This window comes from Spodoptera frugiperda, chromosome 28 (assembly GCF_023101765.2).
Source record: "Spodoptera frugiperda isolate SF20-4 chromosome 28, AGI-APGP_CSIRO_Sfru_2.0, whole genome shotgun sequence".
Taxonomy (NCBI): Eukaryota; Metazoa; Arthropoda; class Insecta; order Lepidoptera; family Noctuidae; genus Spodoptera; species Spodoptera frugiperda.
In genome coordinates, this window is record NC_064239.1 from 9232414 (window position 1) to 9254304 (window position 21891).

The 21891-nt window shown below is 35.8% G+C and overlaps 1 protein-coding gene across 2 annotated transcripts in view; it reads left to right on the plus strand.

Annotated features, from left to right (window-relative positions):
* The first annotated feature begins 1301 nt into the window (after window positions 1–1301).
* LOC118265494 (headcase protein) overlaps window positions 1302–21891 on the plus strand; it is a 62800-nt gene continuing 42210 nt past the window's right edge. Inside the window, exon 1 of one of the 2 annotated variants that reach the window (XM_050705989.1) lies at window positions 1302–1378. In XM_050705989.1, the coding sequence (XP_050561946.1) occupies window positions 1317–1378 (62 nt within the window). In that variant the 5' untranslated portion in view covers window positions 1302–1316. Of the gene's footprint in view, window positions 1379–1862; window positions 2627–21891 lie in introns of those variants that run through there. The other variant, XM_035578393.2, reaches the window with a different exon arrangement.

Below are 21891 nucleotides of genomic sequence, written 5' to 3' on the forward strand. Positions count from 1 at the left end.
AATAAGTTGGTATATAAGTAGTACATACTCATTATATTTAGAGTCTGGAATATTCTCGTAACATAGTTAGGTTGTACGGACATAAATGTAGATATAAATAGGGTATTTATATCTCATTGTGTTATTTTTTTTTCAATTTATTTATTATTTTTATTTATATAATTTATTTATTGTGTGTGTATGTGTGAGTGTGACATAAACCTTATGTTTGTAAATGCGCCATTGACGGGAAAAATCCCAGTGTACTTCATTGACACACTAGAATTTTCCTTCTACCTTATTATTATATAGGTAACTGTATAATAGGCAACTAACTGCAACGGGTAGCGGGTTTGATTCCCGCACGGATCACACAAAGTGATCCGCAAATGTTGTTTCGGGTCTGGGTGTCATGTGTGTGTGAATTTGTATATTTGGACACACCCACGACACAGGAGAAAATCCTAGTAAGGCTTTTTTTAAGAAAAGGTACGTTTTTTTAAGTAAAATATAATAAAAATATATAGGTGGGTACATTTAAAACTACAGACTCTTATCTCTTTACAATGTTAATGGAATGTCGATTAATTAATGTTTAATTAGGTTCAAACAGATAGTAATGTGCATATCAGAGTATATAATGCTCTCAACATGTTTTATGTTAGCCAGGGATGAACTCTGGTGATCCGTGATGTGATAAGGAGAACCTACCGATTACTTGTATGAGTGAAGTTTGTTTTATAAGTACCTAATATTGTATGCGAAGATTGCAAGAGATTTTCTGAAGTTATAACAGACTTTGTTGAATGGTTAGTGGCATTTTTATTATTAATTCATTTAAATTAGGCCCTCAATTGTCAAATGCATTGCTTACCGTGTACCGTTCTGGAGTTGCGGACTATCTAGCGGGTTACTGGGGCTCCGACTCGAAGAGCAGGAGTAGGAACGGAGTAAGTTTTGCAAGAGTTTTGACACTCCCTCTCGCCTCACCCAAGGTAGGAAAAATCACTGGATTTTTCTTCACAAAATTACCGAAATTAATTACTGATCTTATAAATATCCTAATGCACGATTTCTGAATCGATCGTTGTTTTTGACAGAAACTACATAACATCTACCTACTTATCTAATGTCAAAAATCTTCTCTCTTCATTTACAAATATTGCTTATCAATTTTGTTCGTTATCTACTTATGTTAAGGTAGGTATTACTAAGTGATCTTTTTATTAAATAGTAGTAGGGGGGTAGTAGTTAATCTTTTTTTCTTAGTTTAACGTGCACCCAGCGAGAACTCGTCTAGTTTTTAGTTTACATTCGGTTTAAAAAAAGTCAAGAAAATGGAAAAACCTGTGAAGAAAATGTCAAAAAGGGATAGGCAAGAGTTACTCAACCGAGAAAGGTACATATTGTTATTATTTATTTACTTATTTATAGTATTGTGCATTTCCTTACTAACACCACCTGACACTACTTATTCTACGTGGGTACCTACCTATAGGTACCTACCAAATAAACATGCATCTGTATCTACGTAGGTAGTCAATCAAATCAGTGTCGTTACGTCGTTAGATGATGGTGAATTTCGTGAATCTCACTGGAAGCTGGTAGAAAAAGTAAAAGACATGGAAGCGTTCCAAAACTCAACATCAACAAACGAGGGTGGGGCGGTGGCTACTGGCTATGGCTAGGGCAGCGTTGGCAACGCTCGCTCCTGATGGATGAGAGGATGAGACATCCGCAGTCGCCTCCCGCTCCCGCGCCCGCTACCGCGCGAAAGTGAAAATTCGCTCGGCACTTTCTCCCCACCGCCGGCGTGTCGGCCGCATCGGCCCGCCCCTCGCTGCACCGCCGCGCGCCCCTCCGCGCGCCGCAAGGTCAGCCCCGCGTGCAGGCGGGTGGCGCGGCGGCGCGGCGACGCGCTGCGCTCTTGAAATTTCGCTTTCGTTCACTCGCGGTTATTAGTCGGCCGCGCGCGCTCCGGCAAGCATGTGTCTCGCGTGACGCGCTCCACTACTTCCGCGCGGCACGTTCGATTTCGTTGGCAAGTCGATCGTGGAATGGCACCACGGCGGCAAGGCGCCACCGGCGAGCGCGAGGCGGAGGAGGCTCGCGGGTGCTGCGTCCCTGGCGAGTGCCTTCGCCCTCGGGAACCCGTGCGTATTGAAGATGCCGTGCGCGTGCTTTGCAACAATGACACGTGCGCTGCCGGCCGGTACATGCACCGAGAGTGCTTCGAGCAATGGGAAGCAGGAGTTCTCGCTTATCTCAAATCCTGTGGTCGAGCTCGCTCCTGGTCTGAACGCCAGAGACATCAGAACCTATGGACCAAGAAAGGCTATGATCTGGCGTTCAAGGCTTGCGGCTGCCGATGCGGCAGAGGGCATTTGAAGAAAGATCTAGACTGGGCACCTCCGGGCGCCGCGATACGGGCTGAGGAGGAGAAGAAGCGTCGCCGGCGCACGAGATCGGGCCGCACGCCAGCAGCTCCGGACGGCCGCTCGCGCGCCTTCAGCCTCTCCAGTTCTGGTTCGTGCTCGCCGCCTTCAGCGCCTTCCGAGCCCTCAGCTAGTCCCACACACGCTCCGACGCACGCCGTCACGCCTGCTAAGAAGATATCCAAACCTGAAATTATTTCTGACAGGATCAGGTAAGAAACTTGTTTTCTTATAAGTCATTTTCTTATCAGATATCTATAGGTAGATATTTCGCTTGCACACATACACACACTTTACGCGAGGATTACGAAATGTCAGCAGTTATGCACAAACAACTTGAGTAACCGTCGCCGGTATCTGACGCTGGTAAAAAACTACACACGAGAGAAATATAAATAAGTTCCTACTTATTACACCTACATGCATCGTAATGAATGCCATAGTTTGCCGTTATAAATTATAAACACTTAAATATTAGCCTACAGATTCCCGAGTGCATTGAATTTTGTTTGTGTAGGTTGATACACCTACAACGTCGTGTCTAAGCGTAGTGTGTGTTGAATGCATTTCTTGGCGGTTGTTTATATCGTATCGAATAGCAGCCCCACATAATTGGCGTAGAACTGGTTGGAGCAGCGTTGGAGGCGGCTGAACGAGCCTCGGAACCGGCCGGCGCGGCCCTATACCCCGCTATTGAATTTAGATAAGATGCAAGTTGCACTCCGTACCTCTACCTAGTTATGTTTGGCTAACCCTGTAGCGATAAAAGCTTTCTATGGTTATTCTGTGTACACAATCTTCGGTAGACCAACTTTATGAAAAAACTAAAATTTTCGATTTAGATTAAAAAAGGAAACTTCATTTCTCCTTAATATTATTTTCGATGAACAAAAAATATACGTGTGAAAAATTCTCCAATTTCCTAACAAGCCTAACTTGTTGGTATAAATTATTGAACTCCGAATTGATAACAGTCAAACCACCTGATAAAAAAGGTAGACACCTAAATTACGGTACGAGTAAACTTATCTCAAACTTCATTAGATATCGCCAGTCATTGATACAAAAAAGAGCTTTATTTGTAAACAAAACATTAAAATGTGTTGTTATCTTAAAAAGCATTAAACACCCACTCACTTCCTGATCGCAGTGATTGATATTAGTGTGGTATTGTTATTATACAACCTTGCAGTTTTTATGTGTGGGTAATGTACAAAAAACCCTTTATACACAACAATAGGTGGGGCCATAAAAACCTGTAACAGTTAATCCCATTTAAATTAAGGCCACAACATGTAAATAAACTGGTTTCAAATTAGAACGTATGAAATAAAATCCCAATTGAGCCGATTGAGTGATGGATGCCATCTAAACGACGTGTTGCGAAATTAATTACTTGTCAAATATTTAGGAAGCTATTAAAAAAAAAACACGCAAGGGCAGCCATCCAGACCGCCAGCTATGGCGGACATGCAATTAACAAACAACATTTTCGTTGTAAGCTTTCAACTGTCACAACAGTTTTTTGTTAATAACGTCGGGTTTTAATTCGCGCCCAAATTGGTGGAGCCTTAAAAATGCAATTTCGTCGGCTTAATACATTAACTGCGGTTCGTTGCACAGCTGGTTTCCGTTTCCTGGCAAAAGTGCGTTTTTCCCGAAATTGCGGCAGCTGTCCCTTGGCCAAATTGTTTTTCCTGTTGTCTTCGTCCAAAAGGGAAGCACCTGACGTTATCAGTCATTACACAACGTTTTTTTTAAACCATACAATTTGCATTTTGCAAACACCTTTTATTTATTTCATTTACTTTCAATAAAATTAAATGTCTCGTATTTTCAGACTGTCCCTTCTTTGGTTAATAACAAAAAAAGTACAGTCAATAACAAAAGTATTACTTGCTCGTTATACATTTTATCGAGTAATACACGGTCCTAATATCTAATCGTTAAAACCATTAACCCGCCGTATATAATCGTCGCAGTAGCCATTATCCTTACTAGCCGTAAACATTAGTCTATTAATAGAAAACACATGAATGAATGAACATTATTTATCATGTGTGGTGTTAACATTTTATTTGTTGTATTAGTTCTATTGCCACTTAAAGTACCAACATGAATTTGCGATATTGTTTAACCTGATTCTTCTATTTTTTCGACGTTGACAGATTATGCACTGATATTGTGGACCGTATCTGTGTACCATGGTGGTAATCTTATCATCTTGTCTGTTGATATAAATTTTATAACACTGATAATGCATTTTGGAAGGACATTTTTTACGTAAAGACTGAAGACCAGACGTTGGTTTTTAATAAAAACACGGAAATAATTATAATGGACTTAATTCATAATTTGTTACTATTTTTATGATTCGTATCGGATTAATAGAGATTATAAAAACATTATTAACCTACAGATTAAGTAATTTTATTACAGAAAATGCAACATTGTTAACATAAATTGTATAAAAACCTCAGAGAATTGTGCTGCATGTAAATTAATTGATTCAATAATTAATCACGCCATCATTTTAACCGCGCGTCTTAATAATATGCGTGCGATTTGCATATTGAAGTTTTTGTATGAATATTAATTTAATCAAAGAAAAGTAGTTCAATAGACACTTTGTTCCACCTATTAATTTGTTTCTTTCTTCAATCTCTTGCAAACAAGGATTATTTAATGATTATATTTCTTGATTTTAAACGCGCGACCACGTGTGACGATCTCAATCGAGTGTAGTGTAGGTGATCTTGGTCATTTTGTTTTATTAAACCGTGGGCGAGCTCCGCTTCGTCCTCTTTTTATTCATACATTATTCTATCTTGACCTAATAGAGATCATTTTGATAGATAGTATGTTGAATATTTTTGTAAAAATAGATCAACAAAAACTGTTATATGGTGCTTTTTGATAAACTCATTATCAGCATTCCAAACGTTTCTATTTGTAATTAAACAATGCATCTGCCCTCGTGATACAGAAGCATTTTAATAAAAAAAATACAGATATGTTACCGAAATAGTCCGAAAACAGATAAAAAAAATATGTAAATTACATAAGCCGATAAAATCATAATAAATCTTACGTCATTAGGCGAGGCACAAACTACCAATAAGAGACGTTTCCAATCGATTCCAAACAAAACAAATGAAGCAGTTAGTATGCGCCGGCGCATCGTTTTGTTTTCAATTATGTTACTAACGTATAAATACGGTCTATTATGTCTGTGGTCTTTAGATCGGACATCAATTTTAAATGCTATCTAAAGAGTTTTAATTTGACGCTTTTTATTCCGATATCTACAACGAAAAATAAATATAGTAGTATTGTGTTGTTCTATAATGTTTTAAGAAAATATAAGTATTTTAATATTTTTAAGTCTAAAACTTATCGATTTTTTTGTATTTCTGTAAAGTAAGTTGTACATGACTTATGCTGTATTCCTCTTGGCTGTTGCTATTTAAAACTGGAGGAAATTACCTCTTTAAAATAAAACCATTAGCATTCCGCGTTCGTTTGTGCGTCGCGTCGCATATTGTGTTGTGTACATATACCTGTACTTAACACATCTTGCGTGAATTTATTGAGTAAGATGTACACTCAGCTGTCGTTCAATTGAATATTGTTTACAAAGACGTCTAGGAATCTTGATACTTGAAACTTGAAGATTTATATGAAATGTTTTGAATGAAAATCCTGTTTGCGTTTGACGCTTTACTGAGAATTCATAATTCTGTATAAATGAATGAAATTTTAGACATCAGGTGATGTTTACTTAATATTCTTATAAATGAAACTAAGTCGCAATTTAAATGAGTTATAATAATGTCTTAATGTAACAAAAAATACTATAAAGATTATAAAAACTAACTCCATTTCGAGTAGGTATATTTATATATTCCAATGATAGCCAATTATCTTAGAATATTAGTCATAATGTTATCATAAGAAAATGTTGCAAAAAAACATACCCATAACATAACTATAACTAACATCGTGATGTTCATTCATACAACTTCATACAATTATTCTGTTATGAAGACTATAATTATTATTTCAACTATAATAGTCTGACCTTTGATCGACATTACAACAAAAAGATTTTTTAAGAATTAAATATAAAAATACTTATTACATTAGTTACCAAAAAAAGAATTACAATGTGTTACACGTGTAGTATAAAATTGCAGTTTATAAAAATGATTTGGTGTCTAATTTGTATAACAAAGCTGTTTTGATTGGACCGGTTTCTTTAATTATGATTATTAATGAGGGGGCGTGAGTTTAAAAGAAAAAAACAAGACGTTTTTCGGCAGCGTGCTATTATGTTTTAAATATCATAATGTTGTTATTTATTATATTCAACATTTAATAATTACATAGTATTATGCGTACGTGTCATAGGCTTGACGGCCTATACGGCGTTGTAAGTTTAAAAATATATGTCTTTGTATTAAAAATAACCTCGTTATTTTTTTTAGTTTTTAGACTTGCTAAAACTATATTGGAAAACCGTTAATAATTACAGAAAATAATATTCTACTACGTGACAAATAATATTTCTTTTTATACTATTCTAATCAACATGTCAATTGATTTATAATTTACTAGTTACGTTCATTCATTCTAAGAGTAGCCCTGAATACATACAATTACAATAATGAATATTTATTTACTTTATAAATATCACGAAACGTTTTAGTTATATAAAAAGAATTAGTTAACTATAATAATATAGAATCACGACGCCGTAGCCTTGAGTCAAGCGAGACGTAAACACGGTTTTAAGACCTTGTTTTATTTAATATTGCTAATAGTAAATTTTCATTCACATTAATAGTATGGGAATTTTCCATATTAAATACATCAATCATTTAAAACAATATTTTTTAAACTTAACGCGTAAAATATGTTAAGCACTTTTGTGACTTGACTGTACCTTGTAATCGTAGGTTTTAAAGCACAAAATTAATTAATATATTTTTTTATTCCATTGCATAAAATTAAAGGAATGATTTTTTTTTTAGCAGACGAATAAACGTTTTAAAAATGGCGTCTGTTTACAAAAATCGTCTTGCGATAGCATTCCGATTTTGGATACTGACTAAATACATTTAATTAGTAGTGTAAATAGCAAACATTGGCTAATGCCTGTCGAACTGTGTTTCCAAGTAAACTTGTGTACTCTGTATACTTATTTAAATTACATTTAAGTGCAGTCCGTAGTATGTCTGAGGCGCGACCACTGTGACTCAGTCGCCAGTCGGGCGTGAAGCGACTTGAGGAGGGGAGGCCTCTTAAAGGATATCATTGCACCACACTGTATACACGTCTTTAAATCATGTCTCAGATTTTCAAACCAATTCAACAATCGTAATTTTTTTAGTATCTATTAAAACATCGATTCAAAATAATAAAAATGTTATTTTACGAAGACGCCAAGCGCCATGTTTATTTGAATAGTCTATGCCCTAAGAATTCGTTCGCGGTAAAATATTTAAAAATAGAACGTAGTAAACTGATACTGGCCACTACCTACATGCTTACATTGATGTGGTATTATTAAATAATAAATTTTATTCGTAAATTAAATAATATTATTACGCAGTTAGAAAAAATAAACACAGCAAAGGCATGGGTGAATAAAACATTTCCATTGCCTACACAGATAATACAACTAACCTCATTGTATATTTTATGTCTTGCAGTTTTAAATTGCATTTATCTAATGAGTCAATGAATTCTCGACACACTTGCGGTTAATTCAAGTCTACATCTAATATATAGCTTTTGTTTTGTTACTCCTACACAATGAATAACTTTATTCCTTTATTTTTATGAATTACACGCTTTTGTTTTGTCAGTTTTCCGCAATAAGTATCGAGAAAATGTAAAAACATACGCGCAAAATGTGTTCCGTTCGATATTGTCGAACGCCGAACGTTCTGTGGCAGGTAACAATATTACGGCACAGCACTTGCTTTGTACGTGGTGGAACTTGTTACCATGGCAACCAGTAACAACTGTTCGCTGCAATTTTCTTTGATTAAATAACATTTTTTTCCGTTGTTCGGCGTCGTGGTCAATTGTCTGAAGTGTGTCTGGATTTCCCGCCAGTAAGAGGCGGTGATTTCCGTTCCCATGCCGGCGGCGGCGGCGCGGCGGTGCGGTGGCAGCCGGCACGGCTCGTTAGCGCCGTTTTTAGGGCGTGATCGACGCAACGGCGCATGCCTGCATAAATTGCATCCAAATACACAACCCGCCCGAACCCCTTTTGCGTGCATCTCTAATGTTCACGTCACGCACTCGTTGCAGGCGACCTTGTATCGAATTTTTGGAATACGACACTCAGTACTCAAGTACTCACCTTCACCGACCGAAACTCGGTTTAGCCGAGACAATGCTGTGTTTTTACATTTGCAAAGCTTAAAAAGTGCCGTGTCTCGTCATTTTACTTGCAAATTGATGTGATTATGCATAGTGGAGTCGGGCGAAGATGTATTTACGTGTGCATTGTATGCATTGTGTGGTGAGTACGCGTGTGGGCACGTACCGCCGTGCCCCACTCACCACCATCAGTCACCGCGCAACATTCAGTACTGGTGGTGAAGTTCCTTCTATTCTCTGACTTCCATTGACTGAAATACTCGATGCAACCCTAAAAGCACTTTATTTGCTACTCCAATATAAATGGCACCTAAGTGCGCCATGTTATCCGATTTAAAGGGTCCTGTTTTCTACTTTGCTACTTCATCCTATTTAACAATTTATTGAAATTGAGCTAAGGCTAAGCCGCGACGCTTTCGTCTAAGCTCTCTAGAAGTCGTTACCAATTTGTACTCTACGACTGGTTTCTGCTTCGATTTCATTGGAAAATGTTTATGAAATGTAGTATTTTATCGTCGCCCCACGTACATGGTCAGTACTGCAGTTAGGTTCATTACGCAGTCGAGCGCCGGACTCGCGACAATTCAGAGCGAACTATGCATAATTTATCCATTAATTCTCAAAATGACTCTTGGAAGTTCTGCTCTCGCCAGCGCCAGACCATCATGACCATCCTCGACATAATGTAAGCGGCAGTTTTGCATGAAACTTTGAAAGTTTCTCATACCGATTCGAATTGTCGGTGCAATAAAAATAATTTAAAACGAATGTAGCTCGGTGTAGGAGCGAGACATGATTGCGTTGTCCCTTTCGTGTAGAGTGTAGTGCATCAGTGCACTTAGTACGCGAATGTGAGCGTTTAAAAACAAACTAACAAATATTTTCACAGTGTTCGCATGCAGCGAGCGGGAGAAAGTTCGGGTAGGTTCAGGGACGAGTTGTGGCTATTTGCGTCTGGTGGCGGCCGATCGGCGATGCAATTAAATTTGTAAACGAAGCTTTATGTTCCCGGGGCTAAATATACGACGGTCGCGCGACGTTGCCGTGCCGACCTGCCGACCGACGACTGACTTTGCAGTCACTTTCGTTGCATTCACACAGACCCTGCATCCAATTGTTCCTTTAAATGAGATTAATAAATGTTAAAATACTCATTGTGCGCTCGCTCTAAACAATACGAAATTTTAATAACTTTGGACACAATTATTCGCAATTTTGAATGGATTTTTATAATCCATATTTAATTACAATTTAGTCAACTAACAAAAATATTAATTTTGTCAGTTAAATTGATCAACAGCCTCCTCGGGAAACAACGATTGACAAAAATACGCGTCCAACTTTTCCAACATCTTGGGCGTAAACTGAGCTTGATTTTCTATTGTTTCATTGGTTTAAATTGGAATTGCTTCTGTAGAGAATGTCATTAAGGCCTCAGCCTCGAATTTTGCGGGCAGCGGGGCGGCGGCGGCGCGGGAGCGGGAGCGGGGCGGCGGCGGCGGACCCGTTCTCGAAACTAGCGGGCAGATCGCGCGGCACTACAGCGGTGTAGTGTTGTGTTCGTCGTTGTGTTGTCGAGATATTTGTTTTTATTAGCGAACGAAATCTTTTTGATTCAAATTTATTCCTAACGCTCGATTTACTGTGGGCTAAAGAAGAAGACCTACTATAGGGCAAGGAAAATAAATGGCGAGTTTTATCGAAATTATGAAGAACAGAGACAAAATCCCGACAAATTCTACGACTACACTAGAATGAGTGTAGAAACTTTTGACTATATTCTTGAAACTATCAAGAGTGATTTCAGTTTTTGCTTTAGTCTTCAATATTCAGTTCGTTTTTTATTTCTTCCCATAATTGGTTAATTTTTCTTCTATTTTTATGGTTCACATCTTTGCTGTTCCGTATGGGTGTCCTCTCAAAGATTGCCGAAATCATTTGCTCTTGCACGTCCGAGGACATTTTGATACGTCACAAAAAAAATGTAGGTACACAACACTATACTACAATGCAGACGCGCAACGCGGGCGGTCACCGCTTGACTGGAGTGCACCGCTCGTTGCCCGCTCCCGCGCCGCTCCGCCGCCGCTGTGTTCGAAAACCGGTCCATTTGATTATACGCATAAGATCCTGCCGCTGCCGCGCCGCTGCCGCCGCCGCCCCGCTGCCCGCAAAATTCGAGGCCGAGGCCTAAAGAAGGGAGCGTTGGATGGAGCAATCGGCGGCAGTAAGCAAAGTTCAGTAGTTCATTGCGCTTGAACACCTATCGCGTTCATTGTCCCTTCGCAAAGGTCAAATCTACTGTTCCAGTCGCCTATCTTGTGTGCTTTGAACACTATGAATAACATAAGCTAGGCTAGGCAAGGAAACCTTTATTTGGAAACGTTTTTGCAAAGAAACAACACAATTTTTTCATTTTCTCTCTTTATAAAACAAAACTGCTGACCAATGACTATGAATTAGATTACAAAACAACTTATACCAGGGCACAAATACTCAGTAATTCTTCCTAAAGAGGGGCAGATGCTTATCAACAAATAAAATCATCAACAGCACTTTCCATAATAACATTTTATTAATTATTTCCTGAATATAATTCATATCAGATGAGTTGGCAAACAAAAACATACGTGGTAACACAATCCGAAGTCGAGAACTCATTAAAATGCTAATACAGATTATAATTTATGTTTTCCTATGATATTTGAATTTGAAAATAGAATTTAATTTAATTTAGTTCTTTTTTTAACGAGTCTCTCTGACTAAACCAGATCGATGCAGGTCGCAATCTTCTTTTTAAATTAATTATTATTACGTTTTGAAACTTGCTTTTTTGTATTCTTAATTTGAAATTTAAAATAAAAATCATCGTTACAGATCTCTACAGTAATTTACACATATCTATTTGAGATTACATATCAAAAAAGATCTTTCTTTAGGCTTTGTTATAAAAGTACTTTCTACTTTCCAGATTGTTGTAATATTTCATCCACATTAGCGATCCTTGTCTGGGTTTTGACTCTGAACGTGGCTTTGTTATACATTAATTATGATCAGAGATAAAAATAATTACGACTACCAATGTCTTAAAAACAATTTCTTGGATATCGCTACATCAAAAACATAGGCATAAATAAAACGCAATTTCTTTAACATATTCTATAAATTCAGTTCAAATCCACATTCCGTGAGTAGGTAGATAATTATGTATTAAAATGTCATTATATTTGAACAAAGCATAATAATAAATCATGACATAAAATTATATGCAATAACTTAATAAAATAATGGTTTACGAAAACTGCCACAGCACAGGAACATCAGTAAGTCAAAGGGCGTGACACCATATGCGAGTAATACTGAATGACAAACGCAACATGTAATAAATCCTAAGTTTGTGTGTCTCATTGGCTAGTCAGTCGGTTGCCATGATTGTTTGCAATATATTCGCTGCAAATTGCTCGCTGCACCGAGAATGACGTCCGCAGCAGATTTATAGTTGCATCGACTCGTTAACTTGATATCGTATCAAGTATTACACAGCTATTATTAACAGCCGTGTTGACTGTTCGTAACTGCAATCGAATAGTCTAGGTATTTGTTTCACCAGACATTTTAATATTATTATCATTGTATTCAATTCATTTGATATCTGGTTAAAAATGCGCTGCGGGTTGCCAAGTTTGTGTGCATAAATTGTTGCCAGAGTATCGTGTTGAAGTTTAATGGTTACAATATTGTAGAAATAGGTACAGATATTTTCGAAGTAAGACGTTAAATGCATTTAAATTCTCATGAAGGGATTGGTCACTTTGTAATTATTTACCTCGTATTAACTATGTTGTTACTACGTGTAGTGCTTTCAAGAATATTTTTGAATATATTTCCACGCGAACTGCTCGTTGCACAGTATAACCAAAGGTACTTAATTAGCATAAAATTTTATATAAAAATTCTTTAAGAAAATCGCGTGTAAATATGTCAATTTGTATTTGAATAAACCACGACGCAGTTTACAGGTTTTACAGCACGTTGCAAAATGCTATAAAATAGTATTTTATGAATGTCTAACACTAACCACACTCAACAAATACATAGTTGGGAAGGTCAATGCGTTACATAAAGGCATTTATTTATACAACAATGGTTTGTTACTTTGTAGTAACAGTACACTTTTATTTCCTGACATAAATATACGAACTCACACATTATATGTATATTATGTTATATACTGATGACGATGAGTAATGTGAACAGAAATACTTTTGTTATATCGACACATAACCCGACTCGTGAGTTGCAAGTTGTCGATTGTTTTCCTAAGTGCTTTGGGTTGCAATTTTGACAGTGAACATGCCAATATTTAATCAAGTCATTTAACATGGGTGTGGGAAACGAAAATGGAAGTTTAACGGTCGTTTTGTAAGTATTTGTTAAGGGTAAAGTTAAAAAAATAAAGTTTGGTTAACTCGTATATTGAAATACAATCAATTATATGCTTATTGTATACTAACATAAAAACTATTTTAGAATCAAATTTTTTCTCGTAGTTCATTTAAATTTACTTGTCATTATGAAAATCTTAGATAGGTATCTTAATAATACCTCAGGGCTTAAATAAATTTCTAACCAGTTAGTAGCTACCGTTGCATATAATAATAGTAATTAGCAATCAATGATAATTACTCACTAAGAACCAGTTATTACCAGTTTTCTTGTAAATATGACCATCTGTAACAGAAATTACAGTCTAGTAAATACCAGTATGCTTATGTGTAATATTTATGTAAATGCAATGTTAACTTGATGCATTTATTGCGTTTATTAATAGAATAGTACATCATCAGTGTGTGGCAGTCTACTGCTAGACTATGAGCCTCCTATACATTAGAAAATTTGCCATGATCTTGACAGGCGTGTGGGAGATCACAGTTTAAAAAGTTTACGTTTATCTGACAGCGCTTTTGCCTGAGATCAGACAAATGTGAATCTCTTAGTTGACTTTTACATCACTCACAGAAGCAGGCGATAAAATGTATTTTTCTCTACTATCACATTCCATTGCATTTTTCACCAGTTTGCTTTCCCTCCACAGTATGATTTGATTCTCTTATAGCTAAGAGTTAAGAAAACCCCATTGGGTTTTCTCAAACCAAATACTTCATAGTTGGCAGTCGTTCTTACATTCAATCAACCGAAGCATTCATAATATGAATTGCTAATAATTGTTACCAACGGCTTTCAATTTATCATTTTCACAATCGATTGAACAATATGAATACGGCTAATCGGACTCGATGGGTATAACTTGATTTCTCCGTAGCTTCTAGTATTCAAATCTATTTCTGTTTAGCTCAAACTTAGAATACCTCAACTTGATACGAAGCAATGCACTTGGATGCCTAACAAAAGATCTATTTTAGGTTCTGTTTTGTATCAGAACTGAGATACGAGTGTAAATTAATGATTCGAAGTGACTTTAAAGCTTTAAACTATTATTTACATCTATTTTAAACAATAACAAAGATTTAAAACTTATATTATTAATTTACTATTACAATTAATTCTACTTAATATTCGCTAAAAACCAATACTGGTTTACGTAAACAAAAAAGAACTTAAAATATTTTTTAAATCTCTTTTTTCTGTTTACCATTCCATTTACCATGCTTTTATAAATAATGAAGAAAAAGAAATGCAATATTTAGCGTACTGAATGAACATAACCTACTGTTTAGTCTGTGCTGTGTCACAATAATTATGTAATGTTTCCCACACTGCAACAGGTTCAGTGATTTAAACGTTTATGTTGGCGCACTCGTAATATGAAAATTACTGTTGTTTATTTGTCTTTATTACTGCTAGAATAACTTAAATTATGTTTATATTTTGTTTGTTTACTTACATCTTCATAACATAACTATTTGTCTCACTGCCGCACTCAGAGACATTTAATGATTACTTAAAGTATTCCTGAGGAGCGATTTTGTATCGATAACAATTGCTAAGGACTGGGTTAAATAACCATTAAATAACTCTGAATACGGCGGTCAGTGTTGTAACATCCGATGGTGTAAGATTTTTCAATCATTTTCTACTAAGTATGTTTGTCTAAAACTAGTCAAATCGGTTTAGCCGTTTTTGAGATTAAAATTGAAACTAGTCTCACGAAGCAATTGTTGCTAAAAAGCAACAAACAGCAAATCGGGTAAAAACCCGAATACTGCGCGACGTTCCTATGTTCAAATAATACCTACCTTTTTAACTTTACATTAATATTATTATGTAGAAGAACTTTAATAACAAGAAAAGAAGAAAATATAATGATTGTACACCTTAAAATTAAATTAATACAACAAATAAAAACAAAAAGAGGCGATAAAACACTAAATAACATACGAATACACAGACACGTACATAGGTATCCAGTCTTCTTTCATAACCTAACTAAAAAAGGACAAAACTCAACACATTTTAATTACACAATATCAGGTTTACACACAGTCATTCTCCCAGTAATTGGCAATATAAATATTTTTTAATTAGAGCAAATAAAAGCGGCCACATAAAATAAAACAAACCTGTTTCTTAAACTTTGTTTACTTACAGAGAACTGTGTTAAATATTCGCGGAAATACTTATATACATATAAAATGTATGTAAAAAAAAACTTGCATTACTTGTTTTAACGAGAGAACAATCTCTAACCTTGGCAGTTTTCTACACAAATAACTTTTATCTGGTTTCCTACCTTTGGCATTTTCGGATCCATTTTATACCAAGTTTGAGCTTACCTACTAAGTATTTAATGCTCACAAATAGGTACAAATTCTTTACATTATCGGGAAAATTCCACATCCTTATTATATTGACATTTGTTTCAGAAAAAAAGCTAAAACAACTTGTCCAATCAATTTATTGAAATCAATTGCATGTTCAAACAATTACCTATCATTTGTTTAATCTCTCAGTTTTTACCTCTTAGCGAAGAATACTGAATTTAAAATGTAGTTTTTTTTTTTAAATAAGGTTCATTGTCTTACCTTATTTGCTGTTTATTTATGTAAATGTTTGTTTATCGACAAGTCATTGGTATTTGTTTTACCACTCCTACTTTTCGCTAGTTATAATGGTCTGACTGATCAGTCTTATTTAACACATACATACTGTATACATAACCTCACGCCTGTCTCCCATGGGGGTAGGCAGAGACAATGGAACGCCAATTGCTATGAATCTTACATACCTCTTTCGCTTCATCAACAGTCTTTTCAAGCATATCGTCGGTTAAGGGTACTTTTAATAATGATATAATTATTTTTTATAGAAAAATATTTAGACTAAATCACTCTCCCTCCAGTCTTCTAAAATCAAACCATGAAAACGCTTCGTTACGTGACGATGTGAAAGGAAGAGAGACTTAGGACTAATTGAACTAAACACTTACATTTTCAAATGAACTTTCACATACAACATCTCCTGAAAATAACTAAAACAAACAAACAACCTGCAATAGTAACGCGTAATTTTATTCCAACAATTTATTCAAGCATTACGGATTATGCAATTTTGTTTGATAAATCGTTATCTGTCAACATTTGTAAACATAATAACAGAGATTGTTTTTAAAACCGTACCTAGGTACAAACATTGATAAATGTACTGGACATATTTTTGGAGTACGTAAATGTATAAGCTTACCGCCTAGGGCTGGCAAAGTAATAAATTACGACTAAAATATTGTTAAACTTGTTTAAGTATAAACTAGTGTTTTGATAGAATAATTCACGTTATTCTGCTTATTGTTTTTCAAGAAATAAAACATCTATAGTTAGTAAGGTACACCTTCACTGACAGACAGACTGACGGACAATTCAATTTGACGTTTCAAAAGTGACAAAATTTAGGATTAACTGAAATAAATGCTTTGACTTTAAAATACTTGGAAAATCCCTGAACACAGTCATTTTTAAAGTAGCGTGATATTGGTGACTGCTATAAATTTTCCTGTAATCAAGTTTTACAGTCTTTGTACAATGATTGAACTCGAAAACAATGTAACAATTAATCACGATAAAACCAGTTCCATCATTAAAAAAACTAATAATAAACACCACGAATCTTAAATAGATAAAATAACTGGTTATGTAAAGAAATAGATAAAGTATGCAAATTGACCGTCTATTGCAATTTTAAGTCACGAAATGCATTCATTTATTATAAATTATTTCGTTAATATCGAGACACATAATCGATTAATTCGATTATTTTTGCCATCGATTTGTATCGATTAATCGATATGATGTGAATAAGTGATTTGATTAATATTTTTTTTTCCATTTACGCTGTTATAAGTATACTACATACAATACATATAAAAGTAGTCGTATGTATATTTTTATATACAATGAATCAAACGAGTCTTAAATAAAACTGTTATTCTGTTCCCGATTGAGTGACTCAGCTAACTTTTTTTACATACAGCCAGGGTTGTGTACACCACCATTTCACTGGAAAACAAATCCTCCGCTTGCAATGTTTACAAATGAATTTAATTAAAGCTGAATCTGTACTAAAACTTTATTTATGTTTATTCTTTCATTCTTACTGCGTTGTGTACTAGTAGTGTAAACAATTGTCAATAAAATGTTTATAAATAAAGTATTTGCCATTGCCAAATTGTTCACTAATTTAGGTACATTATACGAAATAGACGAGAATTTAAATTACGAGAAAATACCTACCAACATTCATATAAGTAAACAAATTATCGAAATTATTCACAATTAAGTTTCTAAACGTAATTATAATTATGGTTGATTTAATCGAGTTTATTATGTGATTAACCTACCGTAGAATTACATAATTTGATGTGAAAATAATTTGTTATTCTGTTAGGCAGCCCTGCGTAATGAAGATAGCTGTAGATCGATCGCCACGCCCCCGCGTGCAATTGGAGTAATTGCCTAATTATTTTTATTACCCATTTGTTTGGCCCAGCACATCTCTCATCCAATTTTTCAATTTAACTCTTCAACGTACGACAAAAGTACAAATGGTAAAATAATCCCCAAATTAAGCCACTGGCCTGGCCAGTAAACATTCTATTTATTCGATTGTCAATTAAGGCCCATTCTTTAAGAATTCTTTGCCCATGGAATCCACCTTTGTTGGGAAGATTTCATTTAATTGGAAATTGGAACTTCTTGATTTAAAACTGTTGAGTAACGGCGTCTCTTTGTTTTTGAAAGGAATTCTACTAAAAGCAATTTAAAACATTTAAATTATCAATCTTAGTAGGTATATTCGTCGAAAATATTTCTTAATATAACAACATTCTCGAAAGTTTTTACTTAGATACTAGTCTAAAATGAGATAATATGAAAAACAAACAATAAATCGATCAACCTCAGCAACCGGTCATGAGCATTATCATACATTTCTCATCGCTTGAAGCTCTCAACCTTGAAGTTACTATATAAAATTCTTGCTCATAAGAGATATATTAGCATTTTTTTTTATAAATGTTGCTTAGTAGTAGTAAAAATCGCGTATATACAGCATAGTATAGTAATTACGAAGCGAAGGCGCGGCGTAGTTTGCTTTTATGGCAAAAATCGTGAGCGAAATACCCGAGACTGTTAGGTAATCGTATTTAGTGGGGCCGGCGGGTCCTATTGTTCGGCAGAGGCCAAGGTCTGCGGTGTTTACATCGCACGTTTAGCTGATGATGCATCATGTTATGACCGCTAAAACTCACACCTTAATTGTATGTTACGTTTCAAAAATGAGACATGTCAATATTGTGTGGGTGTGATTGTAACTTGGGTAACATTGTAGGTGTATTCTTACACACACACACAACTTCACGCCTTTTATCCCCGAAGGGTTTGGCAGTGGTGCACATTACGGCACATAATGCTGCTATACAATGTACACCCACTTTTCACCATTTTGTGTTAAAGTCCCATGTAATAGGGGGTGAGCCTATTGCCAAATCCGGACATAATTCCAGACTCCGTGCTACCACCTATAGGTGTATTCTTACTCAGTCATTTAATGGTTACTTAACACAATCTTTAGCAATTGTTTTTGATACAAAATTGTTACTAAGGAATAGTTTAAGTAATCATTAAATGTCTCTGTGTGTGGTGGATAGTGTTTGATCAAGTCTGCGAGCGGGAAAGTATTTGTTAGTAAAGTTTTTCACACTGGTAATGAATTCTTTTGAATGTATATGTTTTGTTTATTCAGCTAATTAATACACGATGTCTGGTGGAAACTCTTTGTGGAAATACCTAAATAACTAGGTATTGTAAATGGATAGGTATAGTGTTAGTATAGCGATAATTAGGCAATGTTTTTAACAAAGAGTGCAAAGTTCTTTGTTTCATTATTATGAATTTTACAAGTTCATATAAAAATTACTGATAGAATCTTTTACATAAGTTCATTTATTATAATACTGCGGAAACTATTAGGTATATGATCTAGATATTTTGTTAGGTACAACCATTGACCTTGGTACGAATTCATAATAACAATTGTTCGAAACAGCCGTAAAACTCATTATGTTTGTATATACAGCTGTAAAGTGCGATTACGATCTCTTATTTACAACGATTTACATTTTAGCACAATGTTATTGTTGTGGCCCTTGTTAATAAATGTTACTATAAACTTTGAATTAACATTTTGTTAATTTAATTAAAGTGTTTTGGTAAATGATGTAACTTGTTACGGACGATAGCTCCCACGTTATACGTTGGAGATTAATACAGTTGTTACGTTGAAATGTAAGTGATGTATTAGGCTGGGTCTGCGGGGGCCGATCTACACATAAAGCATTGTAATGTCCATGTTTCACTACGAGATACAACCGCGATTTGGTCGGACAGTCTGTCCGCGTCTGTCTAACGTCTCGACTGGTCACAGTAGCGACCCACGCTTGCAGATTAGAATAACCCCAATCGTCTTACTGGTCAGTGTGTACCCAAACACTTACTGCAAGTCTGCAACTCATTACACCGGGAACTGCTTACCCAGAAACTACGTAAGCAGCTCAGCAACGTACCAGAGATGCATTTGAATATTCCTTTGACGTTGAATACTGGTTATCTTGACTGAGAGCATGTCTGCTCGCTGAACAAGTCAACGATAAATCAATAGAAGTATTTGCTTGCACATTGCATGTTAAACGTGTATCTACCAATAATTACGTAATCGACAGGCATCGTAAGAAATTTCGAGGCACGTTCGCTTCACGCATGCTTGAATGGCGCCCAATGGCACCTTGAGTTGTCTTTGTTTTTAAGTGTCAGTTTCCTTTGTCATACATGCGTTAATTGTTCCGTCTCAAGGTCTGGTAACTGTGGGAGTCCGTTTAGGGTGAAAATATCTGGACCGTGACCAAAATAAATGTGTTTAAATGGATCACCGGCATACACGCATGGTTTAAATTAATCTTTGTAAATATTTTTGTAGTGTGTGAGAATACAAACGTGTATAAGAATGCCAAACCATTGTTAGTGGACCGAATTAGCATATCAACATTCGGAGTCAGTACTTTTAGAGGTCGCCTAATGTAAATCGTAGAGCTCTACCATATAAACTATTTGATTGTATCAGATAGAGCACAATGCTCAATTTATGTCACAATTTAAAGCCCCAATATGCGTTGGTATGTCTGTGTAGTGTGTACTACTATATTTACTTAATGTTGTTTTTATTTAAATTAGGAGTCGAGTTGAAAATACACGAGAATTTCAGACAGAAATTTTGCATATGCAAACAATGGCTGATAAATATTTGGTAGATTATTCAAAAAGTAGTGGAAGTTTTAGCTGAAGATGTTAGAAGAATATACAAACGTTCATTTGTGTTTTTAATATGAAACGAAGTCTTTGTTACACTTTTTATGGAGGTGTATTGGCATCGCGGCGGGCTGGCAGGGTTAAATCATTGTGTTACTTGAAGCACGGACAAAAAGCCTTCATGGTGGAGCACATCAATTTGCAGCAGACAATGCTACGCGTACTTACGTGATTTTAATCTAATAATAAGGTGGTAGGTACAAGAAAATGTTTCATTACATTTGGTCCGTGTCAGTACAGGCGCTCGGTGTACGTGGGCCGCGTGAATAAGAAAGTCTTGAACCGGTCCGTAACCAGCTTCCACTGAGGTGTCTACTTTCAAATCACAATAGACGTATTCGACTTATCTTAGTACTAAACTGAACTAACAGCTTCTGTGCCATAAACCTCAACTCCGGGCCTTAAAATGCCGGAATAAATAACTTCAATTAAACTTGCTAATGTTAAGAGGTTACAAAAATTGGTTTGAGTAACTAATTAATTTTATTAACAACATCGTGACTGGGCTATAAACAATTGAATACCTATTTTAAAGTCTAGGGAGGGTTAAACTGAGCTGCGGTCTACCTAGCGGGTTTACTGGGGCTTCGGCTCGAAGAGCAGGAGTAGGAACGGGCTGATTTCTAGTCAGTAAGAGTCTTACACTCCCATTTGCCTCACCCAAGGCGGAAGAAGTCATTGGATGATTATCTCCCCATAAAAAAGGGAGGGTTTAACAAATATTTTTCGCAACTGATGTGAAATGAAAACACCAAATATCTTTATGTACCGGTTAGCCTTGCGACGGCAATATTTGTTCAACACAAACGTTAAACAAGACGTCTTTATAAACAAAACATTTTAAAAGAGCAGTGTTTGGTGGATATTGACTGCTAAAAGCACTTGAGTAAGAGCCTCAGTGGAAAAAACCTGCCTGTAAAAAAAGTATTGCAATGTCCCTTTGGTTATAAATGACGAATTATTAATTTTAATACTAAGTTTGTTTATAGAGCAACGCGTGCGCGGGTGTGTCTACTGTCTAGTATTTTGGTCGAATGCACACACGCGAAGCTCGCGTCCGCCCGCGCTTCTGATATAAAATCAACTCGACAAAAACATCGTTATTTTTATTCAAGAGCCAAGGTCAGACCGCCATATTGCAATCGCTGTATACGAGTATCAGCACAACAGTGTTGGTCCTGTAAACAAGGTTTTATTATGATTATCATTCG